This window comes from Entelurus aequoreus, linkage group LG09 (assembly GCF_033978785.1).
Source record: "Entelurus aequoreus isolate RoL-2023_Sb linkage group LG09, RoL_Eaeq_v1.1, whole genome shotgun sequence".
Lineage (NCBI taxonomy): Eukaryota > Metazoa > Chordata > Actinopteri > Syngnathiformes > Syngnathidae > Entelurus > Entelurus aequoreus.
In genome coordinates, this window is record NC_084739.1 from 79009114 (window position 1) to 79033887 (window position 24774).

At 38.8% G+C, this 24774-nt stretch overlaps 1 protein-coding gene across 1 annotated transcript in view; it reads left to right on the forward strand.

Moving 5' to 3' along the window:
* The window catches only part of LOC133657784 (homeobox protein Meis1), a 237049-nt gene that overhangs the window by 167899 nt on the left and 44376 nt on the right, over nt 1–24774 (forward strand). The window contains exon 9 of the mRNA XM_062059515.1: nt 10769–10845. Within this exon, the coding sequence (XP_061915499.1) occupies nt 10769–10845 (77 nt within the window). The remainder of the gene's footprint in view (nt 1–10768; nt 10846–24774) is intronic.

A 24774-nucleotide genomic window follows, 5' to 3' on the forward strand; every position in this document is an offset into this window, starting at 1 on the left:
AACTATCATTTCTTAAAAAAATATTAATGAATCAAACCAATGTTATGAATTATAGACTTATTCAAGGCTCCAATTACTTCACATCAAATACTGCACATACAAAACATTTTGGGCAGACAAAAGTTGCATATTTTTTGTTTTTGCTATGTTAAAAAATATATATATATTTCGACACATTTTTTTTTTACATAAGTGTGGAAAGTAGAAAAATAAATAAATAAATAAAATACGTATGACTTATTTTTAACACTTTTGAGTGGAGCACCAATAATTTTAGTGGGATTTTATTTTTTTTAAACTTTCATTCCTTAAAAAAAAAATAATGAATATAAAATTAATGTTATAAATTATTGACCTATTCAAGGCTCCAATTACTTACACTTAAAAAACATTTTGGGGAGAGAAAAATTGTGTATTTTGGTGTTTGTGCGGTATGAAAAAAAATATTTATTTGACCAAAAAAACCACATAAAGTGTGGAAAGTGATTTTTTTTTATTTTTTTTTTAACACTTTTATGTGTGGAGCCCTTTTGGAGCTCCAATAATTTTAGTGGGATTTAATTTTTTTAAATCTCATTCCTTAAAAAAAAAAAAATCAATACAAAATCAATGTTATGAATTGTTGACCTATTCAAGGCTCTAATTACTTCACATCAAATATTGCACATAAAAAACATTTTGGGGAGAAAACAGTTGTATATTTTGTGTTTTTGCTATATAAAAAAAAATATATATTTGACCAAAAAAAAAATTACATAAAAAAAGTGTGGAGAGTAAATAAATAAATAAAAATATGTATGACTTATTTTTAACACTTTTATAAGTGGAGCCCTTTTGGAGCCCCAATAATTTTAGTGGGACTTTATTTTTAAAAACTGTCATTCTTTAAAAAATTAATCAATCAAAATCAATGTTATGAATTGTTGACCTAATCAAGGCAATCAAATATTGCACATAAAAACATTTGGGGGAGAAAATAAATGTCATATTTGTAGTTTTTGCCATATAAAAAACAAAGATTTATTTGACCAAAAAAAAATTACATAAAAAAAGTGTAGGAAGTAAAAAATTTAAAAAAATATGTATGACTTATTTTTAACACTTTTATGAGTGGAGCCCTTTTTGGAGCCCCAATAATTTTAGTGGGATTATATTTTCTAAAACTTAATAATGAATATAACATCAATGTTATGAATTGTTGACCTATTCAAGGCTCCAGTTACTTCATCAAATATTCCACTGAATTTTTTTTTGGGGGGGGGGGAATAATATTACATATTTTGTGTTTTTGGCATAAAAACGTTTTTTTTTTTACAAAAAGTGCAAAAAACATTTTTAAAAAAAATAAATCATTTTTACTGTTATCGACTGATAGACCTGAAGTTGATCGAGTTATTTAGGTGTAGAATAATAACAAATACAAATGTATGACTTATTTTTAAAATAGTTTAGGGCTGCAACTAACGATTAATTTGATAATCGATTAATCTGTCGATTATTACTTCGATTAATAATCGGATAAAAGAGACAAACTACATTTATATCCTAGCCAGTATTTTATTGGGGAAAAAAACAGCATACTGGCACCATACTTATTTTGATGATTGTTTCTCAGCTGTTTGTAAATGTTGCAGTTTATAAATAAAGGTTTATTTAAAAAATAAATAAAAAAAATTAAAAAAAGAATTTTAAATTAAAAAACAAAAAAAAATTCTGCGCATATCATAGATCCAACGAATCAATGACTAAATTCTTCTAAACTAAACTTCTGTCAGTCTACCCCAGGGCAGCTGTGGCTACGAAAGTAGCTTACCACCACCTGGTGTGAATGAATGATGGGTTTTTAACATGTAAAGCGACTTTGGGTACTTAGAAAAGCGCTATATAAATCCCAGTTATTATTATTATTATTATTATTATTATTAAATTAATCGGCAACTATTTTAATAATCGATTTTAATCGATTTAATCGATTAGTTGTTGCAGCCCTAAAATAGTTATGACCCTTCCAGTGTAAAAAGTTTGAACAGCCCTGATTGAAACCAACATCCTTGCACGTAATAATTGTGCATTCTAACGATCAGAGTCATACTGAGGTGTGTGCCAGTGAAGAAACACAATAAATCCATCTTTTTGTCCATAGAACTGCGTGTTACGATGTATTTGAAGTCGAATCCCGATCATTTCAAGCATAGTCTGTCCTGAGGGCCGACACCTGAGATGAGGCTGTGGCCAGCCGGGCCTCTGATTGCGCAACAGCTCACAAACCGGGTCGTCGAGTAAAGGATTGTATTGTGGAATATTTCCATCTCTTATCTCCCGCGCGTACCCGTTTCCACGGTTTCACGTCTCCTCCCTCGCCTCCTTCTTCCTCGCCTCCCTCGCCGCCGTCCATCCTTCCTTGTCTCGGCGGGAGGACGATGGTGTGCTTTACGGCGCGCATGGCAGAGGTCACAGGCAAAGTTCTACTGAACTCGTGTGAGCGCACGCTATTGGAGCGATAGCGTGGAAAACATCCCCCCCCCCCCCCCCCCGCGCTCGCAGCCTGGACATCCTCATGAAAGGAGTTGTGTATTTGGAGAGGACATGTCATTAAGATAGAGCGGTGCGAGGGAGGGATGAAACTTTCCATCTGCTCTTTTAAAGAACGTGTTATTGCTTCTCTCACTGAAGGCCCTCACCACTCCCGGCCAAAAGCCGTCAGGAGGCACAATCACAGACAAAATTAAAAGTTGTTGCTAAACCACGACGACCTGACATGCTGGAGCCCGTTTTGGAGAACCGTCCTGTCCTCCATTGTGGTCCATGCATTATTTTCAAGCACCTTTGAGGAGCCCTTAAAAACAGACATTTTTGCAGCTCTCGGTAGGCCAGAAACATCCATCCATCCATCCATTTCCTACCGCTTGTCCCTTTTGGGGTGGCGGGGGGTGCTGGAGCCTATCTCAGCTGCATTCGGGCGGAAGGCGGTGTACACCCTGGACAAGTCGCCACCTCATCACAGGGCCAACACGTATAGACAGACAACATTCACACTTGAAAACAAGTTGGAATGTACTCGCATTGAGCATTGGTACCCATTTTGAGTACTTTCTAGGTAGCGGGGACCGATTCACGTGAAATCTAACGGTACCTTTGTTGCACGTGTCGTCACGTCCGCTTGCAGAGTCCGCACCGGCTCAAGCACTTTGGGAAAACCTGACACAAAGCGCTCAAAAGTAAGGCTCCACTTCTCCAAAAATGCGCTAGCTGGATTGACATTGGAAATGCCATAGACATGCTACCGATTAGCATTATTGATTTTACATGGCAGTTTCTATTTTTTTTTACTTAATATTTATTGTTAGAGATGTCCGATAATGGCTTTTTTGCCGATATCCGATATTCCGATATTGTCCAACTCTTAATTACTGATTCCGATATCAACCGATACCGATATATACAGTCGTGGAATCAACACATTATTATGCCTAATTTTGTTGTGATGCCCCGCTGGATGCATTAAACAATGTAACAAGGTTTTACAAAATAAATCAACTCAAGTTATGGAAAAAAATGCCAACATGGCACTGCCATATTTATTATTGAAGTCACAAAGTGCATTATTTTTTTAAAACATGCCTCAAAACAGCAGCTTGGAATTTGGGACATGCTCTCCCTGAGAGAGCATGAGGAGGTTGAGGTGGTAGGGGGTATGTAGGGGGTAGCGGGGAGTGTATATTGTAGCGTCCCGGAAGAGTTAGTGCTGCAAGGGGTTATGGGTATTTGTTCTGTTGTGTTTATGTTGTGTTACGGTGCGGATGTTCTCCCGAAATGTGTTTGTCATTCTTGTTTGGTGTGGGTTCACAGTGTGGCGCATATTTGTAACAGTGTTAAAGTTGTTTATACGGCCACCCTCAGTGTGACCTGTATGGCTGTTGACCAGAAGTCATACATTTTACTTTTTGAAACCGATACCGATAATTTCCGATATTGCATTTTAAAGCATTTATCGGCCAATAATATCGTCAGTCCGATATTATCAGACATCCCTACTTATTGTACATTTTATAAGGAACAAATTAGATGAGCTCGGGCCCAGCGAAGCCGGCGGCGTTTCTGGGTGTTGTTGATAACTGGCTTTGGCTTTGCATAGTAGAGTTTTAACTTGCACTTACAGATGTAACGACAAGCTGTAGTTACTGACAGTGGTTTTCTGTAGTGTTCCTGAGCCCATGTGGTGATATCCTTTACACACTGTCAGTTTTTGATGCAGCGCCGCCTGAGGGATCGAAGGTGACGGGCATTCGATGTTGGTTTTTAGGCTTGCTGCTTATGTGCAGTGATTTCTCCAGATTCTCTGAACCTTTTGATGATATTACAGAGCGTAGATGGTGAAAGCCCTAAATTCCTTGCAATAGCTGCTTGAGAAATGTTGTTCTGAAACAATTTTGCTTACGCATTTGTTGACAAAGTGGTGACCCTCGCCCCATCCTTGTTTGTGAATGACTGAGCATTTCATGGAAGCTGCTTTTTATACCCAATCACGGCACCCACCTGTTCCCAATTAGCCTGTTCACCTGTGGGATGTTCCAAATAAGTGTTTGATGAGCATTCCTCAACTTTATCAGTCTTTTTTGCCACTTGTGCCAGCTTTTTGGAAACATGTTGCAGGTATGAAATTCCAAATGAGCTAATATTTGCGAAAAATAACAACGTTTTCCAGTTCAAATGTTAAATATCTTCTCTTTGCAGTCTATTCAATTGAATATAAGTTGAAAAGGATTTGCAAATGATTTTATTTTGTTTTTATTTACCATTTACACAACGTGCCAACTTCACTGGTTTTGGGGTTTGTAGATGATCATATCTGCTGTACTGATTTTCTTTAGAAGTGTTGGATACTTCTCTTGTTGCCTTATTTGGATTTGACTGTATTAAAAGTTTGGGAAGCATTTTATTAAACAAAACCAGTTTTCTTTGAAGTAATATAGAAATTGTTCAGAGCTGTTTATTTTATTGAGGATTGTAGTTAATCATACAACTGGCACCCAATGTTATTAAAAAAGTATGCATTTTGAATCGATTGGAATCGGGAATTGATTCTGAATCGAATCGTTACCGACAACAATGGAATCGGAATAGTGAGGTGTCCTACTTTCAAGGTCTCACCAGACGCTGACACTTTAAATGAGAACACAGGACCTTTGTTCTGCGTGAAAGGCGCAGGCGGCTAAATGAACGCCGCGGCCCTGCTTGGAGGATCGCTGCTTGTTATTTCGGGACGCGATATTCCTGCCACTGTAGCGACGTGGCGTGGAAGCGCGTACGTTTGTGTGACGGCTGGGCGGAACGGGCCAAACAGACTGCGTTTGTTCCGCGACGTGTAGCCACCAGCACGGACCGAGTCTTCACCGCCGTCACAAGTGAGGGACTCTGGATTCTAAAGATCTGTGACACTCCACGTTGTCATCGTTGGTCTGATGGACGCCATTATTTACACACACACACGCACACGCACACACACACATTCTTGCATGTGTTGCATTCTTGAGACCTGAGAAAAATGCCTACCTCTTTAGGACCACCCTTTGTAGATATATAAAGATTTTGTATTTACAACATTAATAATATATACATACTATGCAAACATTTAAAACACACTTGTGAAAAATGAGTTGGAATTTCACAAGAAAAAGGTCACAATTTCACAAGAAAAACTGAGAATTTTGGCAGTGTTATAATAAAAGTCGTCATTTTACTCAACGCAAGTCGAAATGTTATAAGAAAAACTGAACATGTGTGCAATATTATGATAAAAGTTGGAATTTTACTCTAACAGTCGCAATGTTACAAGAAAAAGCTTTACATTTTGGCAATTTTATGAAAAGAGTCGTACTTTTACTCAACAAAAGTTACAATTTTAAAATAAACTTTAACATTTTGGCAATATTATAATAATAATTGGAATTTTACTTGTCAAAATTATTAAGTTAAAGTTAAAGCCAATGATTGTCACACACACACTAGGTGTGGTGAAATTATTCTCTGCATTTGACCCATCCCCTTGTTCACCCCCTGGGAGGTGAGGGGAGCAGTGAGCAGCAGCAGCGGTGGCTGCGCCGGGAATCATTTTTGGTGATTTAACCCCCAATTCCAACCCTTGATGCTGAGTGCCAATGTAAAAAGTAATAATTTTACTCAAAACATGTCACTTTTACAAGAACAACAAAAAAATGGGCAATATTGTGATACAAGTCAGAATTTGATATGACAAATGTCGCTATTTTGCATTAAAAAGTAATAATTTTACATTAAAAAGTAATAATTTTTTGAGAAAATATTGCAATATTACAGAAACCGAAAGAATATGAGAAACTGATCCTAATTTTATGAGAAAAAAGTTGACACATTGTGAGAAAAAGACTGCTTTTAGTTAATTCATTATTTTTTGAATTTTTTGCTTGTAATTGTTTTTTAATCTTCACTATTTACTTCAAGTTATTACAGTATCTCTCTATATACATATGTATTTATTAATTGTAATTAATTTTAGCCAAAGGGGGCGCATTTCAATTTCTTACACACACTTATTACATATGTTGGCCATAGGGGGAGCATGTCAAATGTTTACACACACTTATTTTCACATGTTGACCAGAGGGGGAGCACTTTTAAAACCGACACACAGTCAATTTGAAAAGTCCCTCCTTTTTGGGACCACCCTCATTGTAATATATATTTCACCACCAGGGGTGCAAATGAGACATTCTCTATTAGATGCAATGGTTTTCCGTATTAAGACCATGATTTATGTACTAAATTGTTCACCGCTCCGCATATGGAAGCTACTTTTCCTTGTTGATGTCTCAAGAAGGGTAGAAATACAAGAACACACACACACACACACACACACACACACACACGTTTCTCACATGACGAGCTAGCAGCGTGCCAGACATTCGATTATGCAAAAGCTTAGACAATCGTGTTTCATGACTTCGGACAGCCGCTTCCTCACGTGGGCGGCAGATCGGCGCCTCGTATCGTCCTTAGATGTTGCGAGCGCATGAATAGATGCACAGTCGACACACACACACACACACACACAAACAAGCACGCGCGGTTTAGGCCAGAGGCGACAGTGCAATTATAACTTAGCGCATGGAATTAGCCTCCTTATTGTTGTGTTCCCCACAGCCAATCACATGCCGCCTTCAGACACTCGCGTTCATTGTGCGGCGTGGGGAAAAACAGAAAATCGAAATAAACACGCTGGCGCCGCACCAATTTTACACGTCGGATTGTTGTGTTGTTGCCGTACGGACTTGCTTTGATTTATTTATTTGCAGAGTGGGTTGAAAGCATGAATATTGATTTATATTTATTAGAATTCACTTTCCTAAACGTTAAAAGTTTTGTAATCATTCAGAAATGTCAAGCAGCTAAAATGCATGGATAAGTGTGGAGAGTTTTTTTGCATGTTCCCCATCATGCATTGCAATGGATTTAAATGGGTGTAATTTAGATGTTTTTATGGTGATTGGCTGTTTTTTTTAAAAAAATTTTTATAATACCCACAAAGTTCAGTAAGCAGGTTTTGTTATGTGTGACATGTTTGTTGACTTTTTGTGCCGGTTGATGTTTTTTTTTCCTGCGCCATGACCAGGGAAGGTTGTTTGGATTGGGTCATATAAGTGAATAATGTGTTTCTCGAAAGTTCTCTCTATGGTCACTGACATAAGTCACTAACATCGTTCACAAGATTGGGACAAATAGGCACTTACTTATGTATTGGGTCGTATAAGTACATACTTTGCATGTAGAAAGTTCACTCCATGGTCACTGGCATGAGTCACTAACATCGTTCACAAGATGCGGACAAATAAGCGCTTAGTTATGTATTGGGTCATATAGGTAAATACTTTGCATATAGAAAGTTAACTCCATGGTCACTGGCCTGAGTCACTAACATCCTCCACAAGATGGAAACAAATAAGCACTGATGTATTGGGTCATATAGGTAAATACTTTGCATAAAGAAAGTTCACTCCATGGTCACGGGCCTGAGTCACTGACATCCTCCACAAGATGGAAACAAATAAGCACTTATGCATTGGGTCATGTAGGTAAATACTTTGCATATAGAAAGTTCACTCCATTGTCACTGGCCTGAGTCACTGACATCCTCCACAAGATGGGGACAAATAAGCACTGATGTATTGGGTCATATAGGTAAATACTTTGCATATAGAAAGTTCACTCCATGGTCACTGGCCTAAGTTATTAACTTCCTCCACAAGATGCAGAAAAATAAGCACTTACTTATGTATTGGGTCATATAGGTAAATACTTTGCATATAGAAAGTTGACTCCATTGTCACTGGCCTGAGTCACTAACATCCTCCACAAGATGGAAACAAATAAGCACTGATGTATTGGGTCATATAGGTAAATACTTTGCATATAGAAAGTTCACTCCATGGTCACGGGCCTGAGTCACTAACATCGTCCAGAAGATGCGGACAAATAAGCGCTTACTTATTTATTGGATCATATAGGTAAATACTTTACATATAGAAAGTTCACTCCATGGTGACTGGCCTGAGTCAATAACTTCCTCCACAAGATGCGGACTAATAAGCACTTAATTATGTATTGGGTCATATAGGTAAATACTTTGCATATAGAAAGTTCACTCCATGGTTACGGGCCTGAGTCACTAACATCGTCGACAAGATGGAAACAAATAGGCACTTATGCATTGGGTCATGTAGGTAAATACTTTGCATATAGAAAGTTCACTCCATTGTCACTGGCCTGAGTCACTGACATCCTCCGCAAGATGGGGACAAATAAGCACTGATGTATTGGGTCATATAGGTAAATACTTTGCATATAGAAAGTTCACTCCATGGTCACTGGCCTAAGTTATTAACTTCCTCCACAAGATGCAGACAAATAAGCACCTACTTATGTATTGGGTCATATAGGTAAATACTTTGCATATAGAAAGTTGACTCCATTGCCACTGGCCTGAGTCACTAACATCGTCCACAAGATGGAAACAAATAAGCACTGATGTATTGGGTCATATAGGTAAAAACTTTGCATATAGAAAGTTCACTCCATGGTCACGGGCCTGAGTCACTAACATCGTCCAGAAGATGCGGACAAATAAGCGCTTACTTATTTATTGGATCATATAGGTAAATACTTTACATATAGAAAGTTCACTCCATGGTCACTGGCCTGAGTCAATAACTTCCTCCACAAGATGCGGACTAATAAGCACTGATGTATTGGGTCGTATAAGTAAATACTTTGCATATAGAAAGTTCACTCCATTGTCACTGGCCTGAGTCAATAACTTCCTCCACAAGATGCGGACTAATAAGCACTTAATTATGTATTGGGTCATATAGGTAAATACTTTGCATATAGAAAGTTAACTCCATGGTCACTGGCCTGAGTCACTAACAACCTCCACAAGATGGAAACAAATAAGCACTGATGTATTGGGTCATATAGGTAAATACTTTGCATATAGAAAGTTCACTCCATGGTCACGGGCCTGAGTCACTAACATCGTCCAGAAGATGTGGACAAATAAGCACTTACTTATTTATCGGATCATATAGGTAAATACTTTACATATAGAAAGTTCACTCCATGGTCACTGGCCTAAGTTATTAACTTCCTCCACAAGATGCAGAAAAATAAGCACTTACTTATGTATTGGGTCATATAGGTAAATACTTTGCATATAGAAAGTTGACTCCATTGTCACTGGCCTGAGTCACTAACATAATCCACAAGATGGAAACAAATAAGCACTGATGTATTGGGTCATATAGGTAAAAACTTTGCATATAGAAAGTTCACTCCATGGTCACGGGCCTGAGTCACTAACATCGTCCAGAAGATGCGGACAAATAAGCACTTACTTATTTATCGGATCATATAGGTAAATACTTTACATATAGAAAGTTCACTCCATTGTCACTAGCCTGAGTCAATAACTTCCTCCACAAGATGCGGACTAATAAGCACTTAATTATGTATTGGGTCATAGAGGTAAATACTTTGCATATAGAAAGTTGACTCCATGGTCACTGGCCTGAGTCACTAACCTCGTCGACAAGATGGAAACAAATAAGCACTTATGCATTGGGTCATATAGGTAAATACTTTGCATATAGAAAGTTCACTCCATGTCACTGGCATGAGTCACTAACAACGTCCACAAGATGCGGACAAATAAGCACTGATGTATTGGGTCATATAGGTAGATACTTTCCATATAAAAAGTTCACTCCATGGTCACTGGCACGAGTCACTAACATCGTCCACAAAATGCGGACAAATGTACCGGTATTTTTCAGAAGCAGTTTTGTAGCGTTTTTATTTGATTTGATGAACTCTTTGTAAGGGTGAATGTGACACGTACAGCACATGTATATTTGTGCCTAATTAAGAGGAGCCGCTCCTCCACTTCACTTGACTTCCTAATTGGCTTGCCCCTCTCTGGCTGCCGGTAATTACAAAAGCTCATATTCCATTAATGACGAGGGCAGGGAGGCATCACACACACACACACACACACACACACACACACACACACACACACACACACACACACACACACACACACACACACACACACACACACACACACACGCACACACACACACACGCACACGCACACTCAACACTCATCAAGAAAGGGAACGAAGCTCCTCCCCTTCCAGGAAGTGGACTTAAACATTGTTATCTGTGTTTCCCGCAGCATCCGTACCCGTCAGAGGAGCAGAAGAAGCAGCTGGCGCAAGACACGGGCCTCACCATCCTACAAGTCAACAACTGGTAAGAGAAGCTCCCAGCGTGGGTATGATCCTTCCCTCAGGGCGTCGGAATTAATGCCCCGCCCACCCAGCCTCCCCCTAACGCAGAAACCCACCGCTTTACGGAATCACGCGCGCTGCAGATCAATCTAAACAGATATGGCCCGCAGTCATTTTCCAAAGTGTTAATTAAGAGTCTGAAAACCTCCAATAAAATCATCCCGCCTGCGAAAGTTAGCATGCTGATTAGCCGAGCGGCGCTAGCTGCCGCTGATGATCCGGTTTTTGTTTTTGCTTTTTTGCCATGAGGTTTTGCGGCTTTCTCGCGCCGCTCGTTTGCCTCCCGTTAAAATGGCGGTGAACTTCTCATTCAACATTTATTCGGCGTGGATGAATATTTGATCGGCGCGCACTCAACGCGGCGTTTTACATTTCATCTGCATGCCGCCGCGCGTTTGCAGGCAGAGTGCAAACGGCGCTCCCGGCGGCCATTGATGAGGATTATTCGACTTTATTCACGTAATGATAACACGCGTGCAAATACAGTGCACCCTCAAAGTATTCACTTTTTCCACATGTTATGTTACAGCCTTATTCCAAAATTGGAAAAAAAATAAATAAATACATTTTAAAAATCCGCAAAATTCTGCAAACTATACCCCATAATTAAAAAGAATTTTTATTTGCAAATTTATAAAAATAAATAAATAGGAGAGCCCAGAATTCAGGGTACAACACTGTTTTATTTTCATCAATTGTGCAAGGCTTTTGCTTTCCAGCAAAACATCTTTTCCTGAGTTTGTGTCTCTCCCTCTCTCTGGCTCCCACTCCAACTCCAACCCCCCGTGTCTCATTCCGGCTGCTGCTAATAAAGGCGACAGGCGATTAGATAACAAGGCCTGTCTGGGCCATCTGCGCACCTGTCGCTGTCTTCGAGGCCGGTCCTGGCACACCCCGTTCCACAATTATATTTTTACATAATGTATACAATATATAACAAATCCCAATTACCATGTACAAGTATCATGAGTAGGGATGGGCACTGAATCAGACCGAATCCCGCCGGTCCTGCTGAGCACCGAGTCACGTACAATCCAACGGTGTCAGGTCACGGCACCCGGGTTGCACCCGACGTCGGTTGCCAACTCAGCCAAACTACCTCTCGGTGATGTTGCAAAGTTCAATGCCAACAAATTGACTCCAAAAAAACGCTCCATCGTAAGTAAAGAAAGCCAGCTAGCTCGATGCTAATATACATTGGCTTTGCTGTTGACATGCTACTGATTAGCGTTAGCCATTTTACATGAAAACTACAACTAAGATGCGCTCTACATTCAAACAACTGGTGCGTGATGGGTACAGTGCTTGCAGCATTATCACTTTTTAGGGCGCAACAACAAAACCAAACACAGCTGCAGCAAAAAAAGGGCAGCATAGATCCAGCAGAGAATAAACATTATAAACAACGAGAGGTTGTTTATAATGTTTATAACGCAAGCAACTCCCTTTGTTTGTGTTCTGTTACTTCATTCTTGACAAGTCGTGTGAAAAATGTAACTTTCATAACAAGTGATGATGTCAGCAAAAAAAAAAAAAAAGATACGACCATTGATGAGGATTTGTTTCAAATGTGTGCCAATTCTGCTTAAAATGTTATGATCATTTATTTCATTCCTTGCTCCTGCTTCACATTGCTGGTTAGCACCTTAGCAACCCATTCATCCATTTTCTACCGCTTGTCCCTTTTGGGGGTGGCGGTGGGTGCTGGAGCCTATCTCAGCTGCATTCGGGCAAAACGAGGCGTCGTTAGCCGCGTCCAATTAAAAGTATATAAGTCCCGTTTTTGGATCCGTGAAAATAAATCCCTGGAAAGTCGACGTCCGGGAAGGCTGGGTGAGGGACGGAGACGGGCGAGATGAAGGGACGCCCCCAAAAGAGCGGAAGATAAGGACCAGCTAAATCCGTGTTAGCAATCCGCTCATGATGTCATCCATTGTTCAAGCCAGACGCGGGCTGGCGGATTAGCGCTCGCCGCGGAAGTGCGTGGAGGATTCCTTTTTACATCACACACACACACACACACACACACACACACACACACACACACACACACACACACACACACACACACACACACACACACACACACACACATACACGTACACACACACACAGGAATATACAGTAAGAAGGGACCTGCAGAGGTTATCAGATCAGGTGACTTCACTGGAATCCATCGGGGATCAATTCTTGGAGCACAGATAACACTTTGTCACATGATCAGTGCTGGCGTGCTCACTCAAGGCTTTTTTTTTTTTATTGCTGGGGGGCGTGGATGCGAGGGAACACACCTTTGAATGTGTGTGTGTGCGCGTGTGCGTGTGCGTGTGTGTGTGTGTGTGTGTGTGTGTGTGTGTGTGTGTGTGTGCGCGCGTGTGCGTGTGTGTGTGTGTGTGTGTGTGTGTGTGTGCGCGTGTGCGTGTGTGTGTGTGTGTGGCGAGCCGTAGGTGGTTAATCCAAGAGGTATTAGCTGTTAAAGCCAGCATGCTGGGATCCTGCTGCCCCCTCACTCACAGTGTGTGTGTGTGTGTGTGTGTGTGTGTGTGTGTGTGTGTGTGTGTGTGTGTGTGTGTGTGTGTGTGTGTGTGTGTGTGTGTGTGTGTGTGTGTGTTCTGGCAATGCTTTCTTAATGGGGACATCGCTCTGTTTACACCTTCACCTTTAGGGGACCTCTGACGGTATGGGGACAAAAAAACAGGTCCTCTAAAGGGAAACCTTTTTAAATAATAGTCAGATCCATTCTGAATAGAGATGTCCAATAATGGCTTTTTTGCCGATATCCGATATTCCGATATTGTCCAACTCTTAATTACCAATACCGATGTATACAGTTGTGGAATTAACACATTGCTATGCCTAATTTTGTTGTGATGCCCCGCTGGATGCATTAAACAATGTAACAAGGTTTTCCAAAATAAGAGAACAACTTCAACTCAAGTTATGGAAAAAAATGCCAACATGGCACTGCCATATTTATTATTTTAGCCACAAAGTGCATTATTTTTTTAACATGCCTCAAAACAGCAGCTTGGAATTTGGGACATGCTCTCCCTGAGAAAGCATTAGGAGGTTTAGGTGGGCAGGGTTATGGGTAGGGGGTAGCGGGGGGTGTATATTGTAGCGTCCCGGAAGAGTTAGTGCTGCAAGGGGTTCTGGGTATTTCTTCTGTTGTGCTTATGTTGTGTTACGGTGCGGATGTTCTCCCGAAATGTGTTTGTCATTCTTGTTTGGTGTGGGTTCACAGTGTGGCGCATATTTGTAACAGTGTTAAAGTTGTTTATACGGCCACCCTCAGTGTGACCTGTATGGCTGTTGACCAAGTATGTGTTGCATTCACTTGTGTGTTTAAAAAGCCGTAGATATTATGTGACTGGGCCGGCACGCAAAGGCAGTGCCTTTAAGGTTTATTGGCGCTCTGTACTTCTCCCTACGTCCGTGTACACAGCGGCGTTTTAAAAAGTCATACATTTTACTTTTTGAAACCGATACCGATAATTTTGAAACCGATATTACATTTTAAAGCATTTATCGGCTGATAATATCGGCAGTCCGATGTTATCGGACATCCCTAATTCTGAAGATGCCTAAGTGATTTTTAAGCTTTGGTCCATAAAACATGTTTACTGGTTAGTTTGAGTGTGAGACATTTGCACAGCAGCCCCCTCATCGGGCTGTAGCTGGTACTGCACTCGCTGCTTTTTTTTAAATGGTCCTCAGTGGTCACGTACAAATTTGTGTGAATTATGCAAAATGATCTAAATTTGGTCCCCATGAACCATATGAACTATTTTCCCCCAGGGTCCCCAGTAAGAATGATCAGCACATTACTTCATCAATCCAGAGATTTAAAGACGTGGATGAGCTAACTGGGCAGTGGCCATTTTACCTCTTTTTTTTATTTATGCCTACACAACCTGTAGAAAGGGTGGTCCCCACAAGTGATGATCAAAAACTTGGTCCCTATTCCAAATGATAACCAGTGTGTGTGTGTGTGTGTGTGTGTGTGTGTGTGTGTGTGTGTGTGTGTGTGTGTGTGTGTGTGTGTGTGTGTGTGTGTGTGTGTGTGTGTGTGTGTGTGTGTGTCATGATGGAGATGTAAGGAACAGAGAGAAAGGGCTATATGGGGAAACGCCGTTGTTGTTGTTGTTGTTGTGTTAGCCCGCCACAGCCTCTGTCATTGGGCGTCTCCATGGCAACCCCCGCCGATGTCGCCTCCTGACCCCGCCGATTTGCCGGAGTCAATTTGCTGAGCAGCGTTAGGACGCTCGGAGGTCGTCTGTCTGTGTACGCGGCAGACATTTTGGCTGCCATCCTGTTCTGGAAGAGGCTTTAGGTCCAATCTGGAAACATTTGAGTCTGTACGCCTTTGTGTCTTAAAGGGGAACTGCACTTATTTTGGGGGAATTTTTGCGAATCGTTCAAGACGGATGGATTTTTTTTTTTTTTATGCATTGTAACTCGCAAATACAATTGGAAAGTCCAGTAAAAAAAACATCCAAAAATACTCCATTTACATGACATAAATATTAACAAGTATTAGTCATATTGTTATTATAAGTGCTAACTAGGGTTGGGTATCGTTTGAATTCGAACGATTCCAATTCTGATTCCGATTCTTTGTTTCGATTCCGATTCCTGACGATTCTCGATTCCGATTCTTTTAAGAGGCAGGGTCAAAAAAAAGTTTAGGATATTTTAAATGAGCTAGCTAACCTACAGTCTTTCTGAATGAAATAGTCTGACATTCTCCATCAATTTTAATTCGATTAACTTTTTATGAACTTTACTATAAATTCCTCACAGGGCTGTTTTCAACTAGAATATAAATATCAAATCTATGAACTTGAATATAAATATTATAAATTATGAATACATTTTCCCAGGGGTACACTTTCCTCAAGAGAGCTTTATTTTTGAAAACCTCATGAAAACACATTTACACACACAAGTGTATGATGCTGCAGGAAACCTCATGAAAACACATTTACACATAAGTGTATGATGCTGCAGGAAACCTCATGAAAACACATTTACACACACAAGTGTATGATGCTGCAGGAAACCTCATGAAAACACATTTACACATACGTGTATGATGCTGCAGGAATCCTCATGAAAACACATATACACACACAAGTGTATCATGCTGCAGGAAACCTCATGAAAACACATTTACACACAAGTGTATGATGCTGCAGGAAACCTCATGAAAACACATTTACACACACAAGTGTATGATGCTGCAGGTACTTAAACATGTTACCGTGCTCCCACTGATGGGCTAACCTGGTGCAGAAAAGCAAATAAACAATAAGAAACAACTTGCAAAACCCAGTCCAGATTAGCAGCAGGTACAGTATAAAATCAGAGACAGTTCTTGTTTAGGAAAATGACCATATCCGCCTTCTCAGGCAGGATGCGTGAGCGTTCTGGACTGATAGTGTCTCCTGCTGTGGAAAATACACGTTCGCTGGGTGTGGAAGAAGCTTGAACGCATAAATAGGAGAAAGCGAGATATGACAGCAAAGGATAAGTCTTTTGTTGGTTCCACCACCATGCAGCAGGGTCGTCAGACATAAGTATCGGTGGAACGTCCTGGTACATCTGCAGCTCTCTCTCCACTCCTTTCTTGATGGACATGGAGCTCTGTTATTTCGCGGTTATTTCATTTTTTTTTTGTAAAGTAAAGCCACACTTTCGACCGCCGACGCCCGCTATCCATGCTTGAGCTTGACTGACTCGCTCGGCTATGCTAACACTTCCGGCGGTGGGCGCTTCTTCGTTGGTGTTCAGCGGCTTCTTCTTCCGGTTCGGCGGACATATTTTTTTCCGGTCGGCGGACTGGTATCGAAAATAGGAATCGAAATTTAAACTTTTGAACGATTCCGGGAGAATCGGAAAGTTAGTCCCGGTTCCAATCCATACTCGATACTCGATACCCAACCCTAGTGCTAACGCAGACCAACTATTTATAGCTTGTGTGCCAATGTTGACAACATCGACTGATCGGCTGCTTCCTCGTTTCCTTGCTCGTCAAACTTTAGATCAGTGTTTTTCAACCTTTTTTTTTTATCATTTATGAATGTGCAGGACTCTTTTGAATCTAAATGGGGCCTTTCCTGTGTAAATAAACATTAAAAAAAATTATAATATTAATAAAAAATTGCTAATCCTCTTATCTCAAAACAGAGCAATTATCTACCTGCTGCCACCTACTGATATGGAAGAGAATTACATGGTTACTCTGTTGATCATGAGACCACACGGACACTCGACAACGGCACATTATTTAAAGAATACAATTAGTGGTTTGCAAAAACTATTTTTTTAGAACAATTAGGTGACGTAGCGAAATTCCCCACGGCCCATCAGTCGATATCTTACGGCACACTGGTTGAAAAACCTGGTCTAGATAATAAAATCATGCCTCTCAGCTGGATAGTACAAACTCCGTTTCCATATGAGTTGGGAAATTGTGTTAGATGTAAATATAAACAGAATACAATGATTTGCAAATCATTTTCAACCCATATTCAGTTGAATATGCTACAAAGACAACATATTTGATGTTCAAACTGATAAACTTTTTTTTTTTAATGCAAATAATCATTAACTTTAGAATTTGATGGCAGCAACACGTGACAAAGAAGTTGGGAAAGGTGACAATAAATACTGATAAAGTTGAGGAATGCTCATCAAACACTTATTTGGAACATCCCACTTGGGAACAGGTGGGTGCCATGATTGGGTATAAAAGTAGATTCCATGAAATGCTCAGTCATTCACAAACAAGGATGGGGCGAGGGTCACCACTTTGTCAACAAATGCGTGAGCAAATTGTTGAACAGTTTAAGAAAAACCTTTCTCAACCAGCTATTGCAAGGAATTTAGGGAGTTCACCATCTACGCTCCGTAATATCATCAAAGGGTTCAGAGAATCTGGAGAAATCACTGCACGTAAGCAGCTAAGCGCGTGACCTTCCATCCCTCAGGCTGTACTGCATCAACAAGCGACATCAGTGTGTAAAGGATATCACCACATGGGCTCAGGAACACTTCAGAAACCCACTGTCAGTAACTACAGTTGGTCACTACATCTGTAAGTGCAAGTTAAAACTCTCCTATGCAAGGCGAAACCCGTTGATCAACAACACCCAGAAACGCCGTCGGCTTCGCTGGGCCTGAGCTCATCTAAGATGGACTGATACAAAGTGGAAAAGTGTTCTGTGGTCTGATGAGTCCACATTTCAAATTGTTTTTGGAAACTGGACGTCGTGTCCTCCGGACCAAAGAGTAAAAGAACCATCCGGATTGTTATAGGCGCAAAGTTGAAAAGCCAGCATGTGTGATGGTATGGGGGTGTATTAGTGCCCAAGACATGGGTAACTTACACATCTGTGAAGGCGTCATTAATGCTGAAAGGTACATGCAGGTTTTGGAGCAACATATGTTGCCATCCAAGCAACGTTACCATGGACGCCCCTGCTTATTTCAGCAAGACAATGCCAAGCCACGTGTTACATCAACGTGGTTTCATAGTAAAAGAGTGCGGGTACTAGACTGGCCTGCCTGTAGTCCAGACCTGTCTCCCATTGAAAATGTGTGGCGCATTACGAAGCCTAAAATAGCACAACGGAGACCCCCGGACTGTTGAACAACTTAAGCTGTACATCAAGCAAGAATGGGAAAGATTTCCACCTGAGAAGCTTCAAAAATGTCTCCTCAGTTCCCAAATGTTTACTGAGTGTTGTTAAAAGGAAAGGCCATGTAACACAGTAGTGAACATGCCCTTTCCCAACTACTTTGGCACGTGTTGCAGCCATGAAATTCTAAGTTAATTATTATTTGCAAAAAAAAATAAAGTTTATGAGTTTGAACATCAAATATCTTGTCTTTGTAGTGCATTCAACTGAATATGGGTTGGAAAATATTTGCAAATCATTGTATTCCGTTTATATTTACATCTAACACAATTTCCCAACTCATATGGAAACGGGGTTTGTAGAAGGCTGAGGACGTACCCCGACAAGTTGGTAGACTTTGACAGCCAATTTGAGAACGACGCGAAAAGACGCTCGGTTCCACCCCACTTTTCTTCACGAGGATTAAGAGTAATATTACGTCTAAATGGGAATATATGAACATCCTAGCGGTCGGCATCCTAATGACAGCAGACCTTGTACAGTAAGTGATGTTTTATTAATGTTTGTTGGCTCTATTGAAGTCTGCAGTGAGTAATAATCAGTGATGCAGCTGGAAAAAAAAAGCGTAACAGAAAATAATTGAGAAGCACTGACTTAATAGAAGTACATCCAGTTTTAGCAAAGATTTTCATAATGACCCCGCTCCCCTCCCCCCCCTTCTCTCTCGTGCCGACCCCCGCCATCTCCCTCACGTGCACTCCCGCGCCCGCTGGATGTGTTAACACACATGTCGGCGTGTATTATTGATGAAGCGCGCAGCAGCAGCGGAGGCTCGGCAGATTAAATAAAAAATGCTAAAGGCCGGCGAGGGGCGCGGATCACTCATGAATTATTGGCGGCACGCCGCCGCGCGGGGCGGGTTCAGTTTGAGCGGAGGGAGGCGGGTTGGGGCGGGAGGCGGAGTGCATAACCCGCCCCCTGCTCCGCCATCATGCCGGTGGTACACTTTACGCCGTCCTGTCCTTAAGTGGACCCGGGAGGTCGGTCTGTGTCGACTCTGCTAGCCTAAACTGCTATTAAACATTAGCTTTGAATCCAAGTCGACTTTATTTAGAGGCAGCGTCACACAATTAGTCATGTGGTCCCTATTGAAATAATGCCATAAAACCTTTACTCCCTGTTAGGGTCGTACGGTGATAAAGGAGTTAACAAAGGTACAATACAGCCTTTAAAAATACCTGTACTTTTTTAAAAAATGGACATGATGTGTCGCCATGGTGACATTGCTGGTAATGTGAGTCGGGGCGCATATGAGTCAACACACACACACACACACACACACACACACACACACACACACACACACACACACACACACACACACACACACACACACACACACACACACACACACACACACACAATGTATGATACAAGTGAAGCTATAAGGACTGAAGGGCCGTTCTGTTTAAAACATAGCTAGCTCGCGGCTAACGTCTGTCCACAGTGTTTTAGCTCATTCTAAATGACTAATCTTCGCCTCCATGGTGACAAACTTTTTTTACAAATATCATCTCTGCCCGACGAGGAATAGCTAAACATGCTAAACATGGATACAATAGCTAACTGCTAACCGCAAGCTAGCGCTCCTCAATGTAAACAAATGGGTGGAGCTATACAAACGTCGACTGTAACGATACCAAGTACAAGAGCCGTATATAGTCTAGGGCTGCAACTAACGGTTAATTTGATAATCGATTACTCTGTCGATTATTACTTTGATTAATCGATTAATAATCGGATAAAAGAGACAAACTACATTTCTATCCTATCCAGTATTTTATTGAAAAAAAACAGCATACTGGCACCATACTTATTTTGATTATTGTTTCTCAGCTGTTTGTAAATGTTGCAGTTTATAAATAAAGGTTTATTTTTAAAAATAAAATAAAAAAAATGTTTTTATTAAAAAAAGATAAATTAAAAAAAAAGTCTGCGCATGCGCATAGCATAGATCCAACGAATCGATGACTAAATTAATCGGCAACTATTTTAATAATCGATTTTAATCGATTTAATCGATTAGTTGTTGCAGCCCTAATATAGTCATTAATAAAATTATTACACTGATACTTTTTATTATCACAAAATCTTTTATTGTTTTTGTTATTGTTTTTAAACTCAGGTAATACGTCCCTGGACACAGGAGAACCTAAATTATGACCAATTTATGATCCTGTAACTACTTGGTATTGGATTGATACCAAACTTTGTAGTATCATTTAAAACTTATGTTAAGTGTCAAACATCAGAAGAATAAGTGATTATTACATTTTAACAGAAGTGTAGATAGAACATGTTAAAACAGAAAGTAAATAAACAAGTAGATTAACAATCAGTCATAATTTTGACAAAATAATAGAATGATAAATGACACAATATGTTACTGCATATGTCAGCCGACTAATTAAGAGACTTTGTTTGCTTACTTACTACTAAAAGACACATTTACTAGTATGTTCACTATCCTAATTAATTCCCCAATTCTTATTTGATTGCAATAAGAAATATGTTTAATGTATCATAAGATTTTATGTTACAATAAAGCCAATAGTGCATTTTTTGTGGTCGCCTTTATTTTGAAAAAGTATCAAAACACATTTTTGTATTGGTACCAAAATATTGGTACATTTTAGCTAACTTTTGTATATTTTTTTTGAGGCAAAAAAAGTTGACTATATTAAGATAAAAAGTACAACATTCAGTATAAATTTTACTAAAAAAGACCTTAAGTATTTTATTCATTAGCATCCTTAATTGTTTACTATTGTAAAAATAAGTTAACAAAAAGACTTTGGAGCTTCGACTGCACTTTTAAAAATCAAATGATGCGTAGCTGATATAATAATAATAATAATAATAATAATAACTAACTCCACATAAGACAGTGGAGTTAAGTGTGGCCTGCAGCATTTTTGATTGCAAAGAACTAAATTATACATGGTCTGCATCACAACATGACAAAGGGCCATTTGATATTCAAGATAGGATTTATTGCTATTGGAAAGGAGCCGTTCAAAACACTTGCTCGTTTAGTTTTTCTCCCCATCATGGAAACAATCACTCATATTTGTGACACGATAAGATGTGGATCAAAATCATTTAATTTATGCAATCATTACTCTATTGGTGGGAATTATTCAGAAATATTGGCTGTAATTGTAATTTTGTTTTCTGTTGTGTTTCCATGGTTTGGCAGTGACAGTTAGAATTTCCCTTCACTTAAAACAATGTGTAGCATTTTAACAACACAAAATAAATGCACACATTATAAAAAAGAATAAAATGCATTAATAGATTCTAAAAACAGTATAAACAAAACTACAATAAAAATTAAGATAGACTGGTAATCAAACTGTGAGGACAAAAAACTTGGGGGGAAAAAATAAATAATAAGAATAATAAATAAATCAACACATTTAAAATAATAAATAAATACAATTGAAAAAAGTAATAATGGAAAGCAAACATGACTAATTCTTTATGTTTATATGTAAAAAGAATATACATATACATGTATATATATATATATATATATATATATATATATATATATATATATATATATATATATATAGGTTTTTTTTTGTATATATATGTATATATTTATACATGTGTATATATATATATATATGTGTGTGTATATATATATAAATGTGTGTGTATATATGTGTGTATATATATATATATATATGTGTATATATATATGTGTATATATGTGTGTGTATATATATATATAGACACATATATATTATATATATGTATATATATATATATATATATATATATATATATATATATATATATATATATACTGTATATATATAGACATATATATATATATATATATATATATATATATATATATATATATATATATATATATATATAGACACATATATATATAGACACATATATATGTATATATATATATATAGACACATATATATATATATATATATATATATATATATATATATATATATATATATATATATATATATATACTGTATATATATAGACATATATATATATATATATATATATATATATATATATATATACTGTATATATATATATATATATATATATATATATATATATATGTCTATATATATATACAGTATATATATATATATATATATATATATATATATATATATATATATATATATATATATATATATATATATATATATATATATATATATATATATACCGCACACATGCAACGTTTCAGTTCATGGACATCGTGGCAAAAGGAGGAAAAGGTAATTAGACATTATTTATTTCTAAACTATTGTTGAATCACACGAAATGTAAGACAACATGGCATTGTAGTGAGCTACAATGGTAACATGTCCAAATGTGAGTCACGTCGTGTTACGTCAGTAGCTGATCATATACTAATGATAATGGATTGCATTTATTAATCAATCCCCACCTTCTACCTTCCTAGTCACGTCCGTTGTGTCCTTGGGCAAGACACTTCACCCTTGCTCCTGATGGCTGCTAGTTAGCGCCTTGCATGGCAGCTCCCGCCATCAGTGTGTGAATGTGTGTGTGAATGGATGAATGTGGAAATAGTGTCAAAGCGCTTTGAGTACCTTGAAGGTAGAAAAGCGCTATACAAGTAAAACCCATTTATCATTTAAAAGTATATAAATAATAAGGTATAGGGAACCTTTTTTGAAAAAAAAAAAAAAGGATATTTAATATGTTTATGAGAAATGTATTGAATATTCCAATTAATATATTTGTGTGCAGAGAAGTTCCATGAATCCAGAGGTTGTTTATTCCGTCCTTGTGTAAATGGTCATGCAGCTGTGTGGTGACTCTGAAATAAGAATGGAACAATCAGATCACATGAAAACAGTTAAGACAATATAAGTCATACATGGAAATGCATTTGTAGACAATATGATTTGCCTGAGCGGCTAAGGAACACCAAAAAATGGATTAGATTAGAAAAGAAGGATTGAAATAATAATACAAAAACTTTTTTTTTTCCAGCGGGCCGGATGTTGGACTTTGGCTGGCCGTAACCGGCCTGCGGGCCGTAGTTTGGGGACCGATTAATAAATGCAATCCATTATCATTAGTATATGATTAGCTACTGATGTAACACGACGTGACTCACATTTGGACATGTTACCATTGTAGCTCACTACAATGCCATGTTGTCTTACATTTCGTGTGATTCAACAATAGTTTAGAAATAAATAATGTCTAATTACCTTTTCCTCCTTTTGCCACGATGTCCATGAACTGAAAACGTTGCATGTGTGCGGTGCAAACTGGCAATGGAAGGAGTGCTCCAGGCTGCTTGGCTGTCGGGAGGAGAAAGGCACGGCTGTGTGGCCGCTCAGGTGCCGCGTCCTGCGGGGGAGACTCATGGCGGCAGCCGACCCTTCTTGCATTGAAAGTCTTCTTATATTCTCAGCTGAAGCCCTCAAATTATGAAGTGGAGCTCCCGCCTCGGGTAAGCTACTTGTCGGCAGACATTTTGTCCACAACTTGGCTTTAAAAAAAATAAAAATAAACTTGTCTGAAAAGGGGCGGGGATTATACCGGAAGCGGAATGCAACATCGCTCACACACACTAGTAAGATGCTCTTACACATAGTGGTAAAATGCTCGTATACACAATGGTAAGATGCGCTCATACACATAACTGAAATCTTTGCACACATACTACTGAAATTGTTGTCTCTCACACGCACGTGTAAAAAGCACACACACACACAGGTAAATATCCGTTTATACATACTAGTGAAAAATAATTCCAGGTGTGTGTGTGTGTGTGTGCGCGTGAGACAAAAACATTTCAGTAGTGTTTATAAGAGTGTTTCAGTAGTGTTTATAAGAGTGTTTCAGTAGTGTTTATAAGAGTGTTTCAGTAGTGTTTATAAGAGTGTTTCAGTAGTGCATGTAAGAGTGTTTCAGTAGTGTTTATAAGAGTGTTTCAGTAGTGTTTATAAGAGTGTTTCAGTAGTGCATGTAAGAGTGTTTCAGTAGTGTTTATAAGAGTGTTTCAGTAGTGTTTATAAGAGTGTTTCAGTAGTGCATGTAAGAGTGTTTAAGTAGTGTTTAAAAGAGTGTTTCAGTAGTGTTTATAAGAGTGTTTCAGTAGTGTTTATGAAAGTGTTTCAGTAGTGTTTATAAGAGTGTTTCAGTAGTGTTTATAA